Genomic DNA, 7,052 nt, shown 5'->3' on the forward strand with positions numbered 1-7,052 from the left:
GAATCTTTTATTGGGAACATTTTAAATAACGTTTGGGATCACAGTTATCCGGCACTCTACGCTGAGCACTTACTTTGGGGCTTCCATCTAAATCTCTGAGTGACATGATTCAGGTGAAACCCCCAATGGATCCATTCACTATAATGAGGCAGCAGAGTTACTCTGGACTCTGTCTGGCCTCTGTTTCGCAGTTTCCTTCTTTTCAGAAGTGCACAAAACTGTGGCCAACTGCATTTTTATGCAATCCTAAAAAGAAAGACACTGCCGGATCCCAGGTCAGACGGCGTCCACATTGCCTCCATCTGCCTCATTGTAGGGAATCTTCAGCCAGAGGTTCTGTCTGAATCACGTATTTCAGAGATTTACATGGAAACCCAGGTGTAAGCACTCAGCGCAGAGCGCACGCAAAATGTGCGCCGAGCCTTACTGCGATCTTTGGGAGACAGAACGAAAAAATCAACAGAATGCGAAGAATTGATTTTATTTATTTTTCATGCCGTTCCTCATGTGGTATGAGTGATTACGTGACTTTATTCTTTGGGCCGGTGTGATTACAGCGATACCAGATTTGTATTGGGTTCTTATGTTTGCCTGCTTTCACACAGTTAAAGACGCTTTGTATTGCGAAAACTTGTTTTTGCATCACCATATTTTGAGAGCTATAATTTTTTCATATTTCATCTGACAGAGTCATGTGAGGGCTTGTTTTTTGCGGGATTAGCTTACGTATCGATTGGTACCATTTTCGGGCACGTGACATTTTTTGATCACTATCTAATCCAATTTCATGGAGATAGAATGAACAAAAGCCAGCAATTCAGGAATTGCTTTTTTTTTTTTTTCTTATACTGTTCCACATGTTGTAAAATTAGTAAGGCAGCTTTATTCTGCAGGTCAGTATGATTACAGCGATACCTCATTTATATCTTTTTAATGTTTTGACACTTTTACACAATAAAAAGTATTTTATAGAAAAAAAATATTATTCTGAGAGCTATATTTTTTTATTTTTCTGCTGATAGAGCTGTACGACGGCTTGCTTTTGCAGGACAAGATGATGTTTTCAGCGATACAATTTTTATTCACACATGTCTTTTTGATCGCGTTGTTCTGCACTTTTTGTTCGGCGGTATGATGATAAAGCATTGTTATTTGCCTCGTTTTTTATTTATTTTTTTCCTGTGTTCACTGAAAGAGTTAACTAGTAGGACAGTTTTATAGAGTGGGTTGTTATGGACGCGGCGATACCAAATATGTGTGCTTTTATTGTTTTTTTTATTTACATAAATAAATGTATTTATTGGCAAAATATTTAGATATTTTTTTCTTTATTTGGTGATTTTTTTTACAATTTTTTTTACACATTATATTATATTTTTACTTTTTTACATTGTCCCAGTATGGAACATTACTATTTTACAGCAGATCACTGATCTGACACTTTACACAGCAGAAGGTTTAATAAGTGGGATTTCTTGCCTTATAAATGGGGTTGGGACCATCAGTTGTGTTGTGCAGAAGTCTGGTGGATACACAGCGGATAGTCTTACTGAATAGACTGTTAGAATTTGTATTATGGCAAGAAAAAAGCAGCTAAGTAAAGAATAACGAGTGGCCATCATTACTTTAAGAAATGAAGGTCAGTCAGTCTGAAAAATTGGGAAAACTTTGAAAGTGTCCCCAAGTTCAGTGGCAAAAACCATCAAGCGCTACAAAGAAACTGGCTCACATGAGGACCGCCCCAGGAAAGGAAGACCAAGAGTCACCTCTGCTTCTGAGGATAAGTTTATCCGCCAGCCTCAGAATTCGCAGGTCAACAGCAGCTCAGATTAGAGACCAGGTCAATGCCTAAGAGAAAGCGATCTTCCTCATCAAATGGGAATCCATCAGTGAGCTCACTGATTTATGACCACTTACTACATTAATCGTGAATGTTCTGGGAAATAAAAACTCTGTAAAAGTCCAACAATGCAAAAATTGAAATGGAACCCAATTTTAAAAATGATTTTTCACCAAAAATATATATAATACAGAAAAAAAACTGTCCCACTAAATGGACAACCCCTCTAACATTACATTTTTCTTGAATAAGTGACCCACAATTTTTGATTTTCATGATAATTTATTACTTTATCATCATAATATTTTTATTATTTATAATGTAGATATTTCTCTGTTGTTAAACAGATTTTAATGTATGCAGGGAGGCTATTGAAGTGTATTTGTCTTGAGGTTTTCATATCTTCATTTCTTTACACATGTCTTGTCCTGTTGACATTGTTGGACTGGTTTACATTGCACTAGAAAGAAGAGGAAAAAATATTGCAAATCATTGCACTATTTTATATGTAATCCTATAAAAAAAGTTTAGGCTATTTAATATAAATTTTGCCAATTTAGCAAATTCACTGGAACTATCTTCTACCTAAAGTGCATTCTGTAAAACTGAATGGGGTTATTTCTGCTGTACAGAAATTAATTTCTGCAAACAGTATTCAGATAAATGGGAAAGTTCCACACATTTTTGCAACTGATATTAATATGTGTGAACTTCAACTATGTCATATGCCAACTTAGAATGGCTTTTTAGTCTTCCATTAATTGCCCCAAGTGGTAGAATATGCTATATTGCTCTATTTGACTACTTTCTAATGCAGATAAAAACAACAATAAAAATAAATAATTACCAAAATTAATTACCGAAAAGCAGAAAATATTTGTTCAATATTTTACCTTGAGGTGGAGGACACTTTGGTTCAGGGCACACAGGCACACACACTAAAAAAAATGTACATAACGAAAGTTTAATTTTTTTAATAGATTTTGTAGCTTAATCTCTAATAATAGGAATCATGCTTTTATCTATAAATATATTTTCACAAATATTAACATAATGTGTTACCTTGAGGAGGAGGACACTTTGGTTCCGGGTACACTGGCACAGGCACACATACTGAAAAAATTAATATAAAAAACCTTTTCAGGATACAAATAGATTGTGTAGCTTTATTTCCAATAATAAGGAGCAATCTTTGAATTCATAAGTATTTTTGACAGGTATTAATATTCTGTTTTACCTTGAGGAGGAGGGCATATTGGCTCAGGACACACTGGTTTGCAAGCTGAAATAGATAAGATAAATATTTAAATTCTGTTAGGAACAAAAACTCAGCACTGCTCATATTTTTAGTAGAATAGATGAAAAAAGCTACAGACATGCATACTTTGAGTTTAAAACTGCTTTCAAGAAACATTTCATATAATAACACAATTTCTGGCCATTATGTGAATTAATATGCGAATTATAGCGTGTATTCTAATCAGTTTTCCCTCTTGCAAGCTCTATCTTTAGTTTGCAGTCATTTGATATCTTGTGGAGCAGACCCCACAGAAAGCGCAGGATAAAGAGGGGAATGCCTGATCTTCAATAATTTCATAGCTTTCAGATAAAAACTGCAGCAATATGAGGACAATATACAGCAGAGCTGACCGTTTTTGAACTGAATCAAACTCTGACTTATTATAGAGCTCTACAAAATGTTTTTCCATCTCCCTCTGTCTTTTCCCTTCCCTGCTGTTCACTTCTCTTTCTATCCTCCACTCTCCATTGATGATAATGATCTTAGGTCACATGACACATGCATCCATCTCTTCTGAGCAAGACAGACTTGAGTTGGTTTCTCACAGTAGATGGTAAGTTTGGAAGGCAGGATGGAGGGGAAAAAGTGTCTGATAAGTGGGGAAGGAAGATAATTTATCTCATAATATAGATTGCAAAATTTCTTAAATCACATGTACTATTGATTTATTCAAAGTTTAATCCATGTACACATCCTTTTAAAGCAACATATAAAAAAGTATCACCTAAAGTTCTAAGATTCTTCCGCCAGTGCCAACATATTAACAACATAAAATTATTAGAAACATTATAATAATTAAAATGAAAAAAGACCACAGGGGAGGCACTTACGATCTCGGCATTGCTGTTGGGGTGGTGGGCAAGGCTCTGGGCAGCATTTCTTCTGTTGTCCCTTCACTCCAGACATGGTTCTCTTGAAGAGTTTGATAAGTCAGATGTAGGATATAAGTTGAAGCAAATGGCTTTCCCAGTTGAATATTCAGTCTCTTCCAGCTCTGTGGCTTTTATATGTTTGAGAGGTATGAAAAAACAATTAGGAAATACCATTACTCGTTCATTCAATTATTCTGCAACTCTGTGTATCAGGTAATATCATATTTGTATTTCGTATTTTTCTTTTCCTGAAAAACAAGGTGGAGTCTCTTGTATTTCCATTTGTCACACTTTCAGTGTTGAAATGTATTATCATTATGAAAAGTATTTTAAGCATCTCACGAATAAGCACAGCATTTAATTACATAGAGATCTACAAATAAATGAGAAATATGTTATCTTTAGTGATGAGTGAGTGTGTTCTGATATTGTGTTTTCCGATCATGCTCGGGTGTTATCCGAGAGTCTTGGGCTTGCTCAAGAAATATATTCGAGGCTGCATGTTTCAAATGCGGGATTGCTTAAAAAAACAGGCAATCCCGGCATGTGTTGCAGCTATCCAACAGCCTTGAAACACGCATCCTCGGGGACTTGAACATATTGCACGCCTGAGATACTCGAATAACACACGATCATGCTTGGATAACATGATATCCAAGAATGCTCCCTCATCACTAGTTATCTTACTAACCATTTCCTACACAGTTCTTTATCATATTGATAGTTAGAACAGTTGTCTGTCACTAAGAATAAGGTGGCTAGCATGTATGTATCGCTTGCTCACCGAGCCCCACTCCATACAGCCAACCAATTCCAGCCCTGTGCTGATGAGGGCCTAAAGCCCGAAACACGTGTCCACAGGTAGGAATTGGTTGGCTGTGTAAATTTAGAAACTAATCCGCAGCATTGCACGCTTGGCGGTTCCAAGCGCTGTGGATTAGACAGGGGTGGAAAGAGATGATTTGCATAGCTCCGCCTACTGCAAAGGATTCTGGGTAAACCTGCTATTCTTTGTATTATGCTGCTTGCAAGTACTTTCCGTTTCAGGAAAGCATCCACTAAGAATATAATCACTCTTTCTCCAAAACTTGCCTCCTAGCACATCAACTGAATATGGGAATGGATTCATGTGCTAGTATTCTATAAGTAGGGCAGATTGCTTATGCCTTTTGGCAAGTGGGCACTTCATAAGTCCCTCTTTTTTTCTAATCATATGCTAGAAAGATGAGCAAATCCCATCAAGGTAAATCAAATTAGCATCACATTTACAAATAAAAAAGTAGTGCAGCCAGCCTCCATTTCCATGAACTTTAGGAAATATTGCAGCAATTATAGAAAGGTGGAAATATTTTATAAAAATCTTACACTCAGCTATCCTTGGCTTGTTTTATTCTTGTGTCACCATTGGTCCTTCAATTGGCTTTTCTTTCTTTTGTGATTTATCTTCTATATTTACATCAATGTCATGTATTCAGCCCCATTTAATTTCATGGAGTGTAGTGAAGACCCATCAAGAAGTGTATGGGGACCTGGCACAATTACAGAAGAAAGACATTCAAATACAGAAGTGATGATTGGAGGACTGGCTGCAGGGAGACAAGTAAGGGGAGACATGTATACGTATTTTTGAGCAGGGAGCCAGTGGTTCTCTGCTCCACAATACTTTCCAGTTAAATGTGAGATGGCAGTGGCACCACCAGGGGCCTCTCTGACCCAAGGCCATATAGATTTTACACAATAGCTCAGAGAACAACTGGGTACTAGAAACCCACCAGTGTGCTTAGCCTGAGTGGATGACTGAGACCAAATATTTGTTTTCTCAACTCATGATCTGATATGGTTATTTGCAGGTGTGATGGAGAAGGACAAGTAGCTCAGCTGAGATTGAAATCTACCTGGGTGTAGGCTGGACACCACACAACTGAGGGAATACGGTAACACACAAAAAATTAATCAATTGCAGTCCAAAAACAGAGAAAAGAGGTAGCACTCACCATCTGGTAAAACATTCCTTTATTTAGTCCATAACATGGGTACAGCGGGAGAGGAGCAGATACCTTCTGTGGATGACAGCCGTTTCACCTTAGCTGTGCTTCAACAGGTCCCAGGACCCGTGAGCAACTCACTCGTGCATGCTGCAGCTAATGCTCCCTTATTATAAGCTGCTGTTCACACAGTCGCTCCAGCATGTGCAAGGTGGAGTTCCACTTTGTGCATACGTTGCATATGAGGCTATGAGCAGGAAGACAGAAGTGGTGCTGCATAGCAGATAGGCAAGCAGCAGGGTGAGAACGCCAAATGTGAGCACAGAGGGACTGCACTTTTTGACCAGATGAGGAGACGGTGGAGGAAGCGGAGTAGGAGGAAGAGGCAAAAGAGAAGGCAACATGGACAGAGAAAAGGCTAGGGGCTGACAACAGGCCGCAGTAGAAGACAACTTTATGGCTAGAGGTTGGCCTCAGTGATTTTTCACCCTGCTCCCTCTTTTATGTGCAGCTGTGGCAGCATGACCACCACCACCATCTTTCTCCAACCTGTTAACTGGGATGACTTTTACTCCATGTGGAGTCAAGGACCACCTCATCACCCCCCATTGCATCATAACACTTCTCCAGCCTGTTTTTAACTCTGCTTCTCTACTAATCCGCTTCTATCTTCACAACTCTTCCACGTCTCCCCTCTACAACTCTCTTTATTTTCTCCAAATTCCACAATATATTTACTTCAAGCTACTTGCACTGACCTAGAAAGGCCTCCACAACCTGTCTTCCCCCAAATATCTCTGAACCAATCTGATGATATCTTCCACCTTTTAAGCTCTGGTCCTCCCAATACCTCCATCTTTCATTCACAATTGTATATTCCTCATCCAATTGCCTGTAAGACTTCTCCCGAGTATCCCCCATCCTCTATACAGTAATTCTGTGGCATAACGAGTCCGATTATCACCTACATTTGGAGGTTTTAGGAGAAACTTGTAACCTTTGTTTTCAGAACAGCTTAAAGCCTACAATGACCCCATTGCCACCTCACCAATAGC

At 38.4% G+C, this 7,052-nt stretch overlaps 1 protein-coding gene across 1 annotated transcript; it reads right to left on the bottom strand.

Annotated features, from left to right (window-relative positions):
- Positions 1-1,359: 1,359 nt before the first annotated feature.
- LOC138667729 (small proline-rich protein 2F-like) lies at positions 1,360-4,129 on the bottom strand. The gene is made up of 5 exons (XM_069755830.1): positions 3,971-4,129; positions 3,078-3,122; positions 2,903-2,953; positions 2,734-2,778; positions 1,360-2,300 (listed from the first exon to the last, which is right to left on the bottom strand). The coding sequence occupies exons 1-5, from the start codon at positions 4,044-4,046 to the stop codon at positions 2,245-2,247; spliced, it is 273 nt and encodes a 90-aa protein (XP_069611931.1). The 5' UTR covers positions 4,047-4,129; the 3' UTR covers positions 1,360-2,244.
- Between the last annotated feature and the right edge of the window lie 2,923 nt (positions 4,130-7,052).

The sequence above is a fragment of the Ranitomeya imitator genome, chromosome 2, assembly GCF_032444005.1.
Source record: "Ranitomeya imitator isolate aRanImi1 chromosome 2, aRanImi1.pri, whole genome shotgun sequence".
Lineage (NCBI taxonomy): Eukaryota > Metazoa > Chordata > Amphibia > Anura > Dendrobatidae > Ranitomeya > Ranitomeya imitator.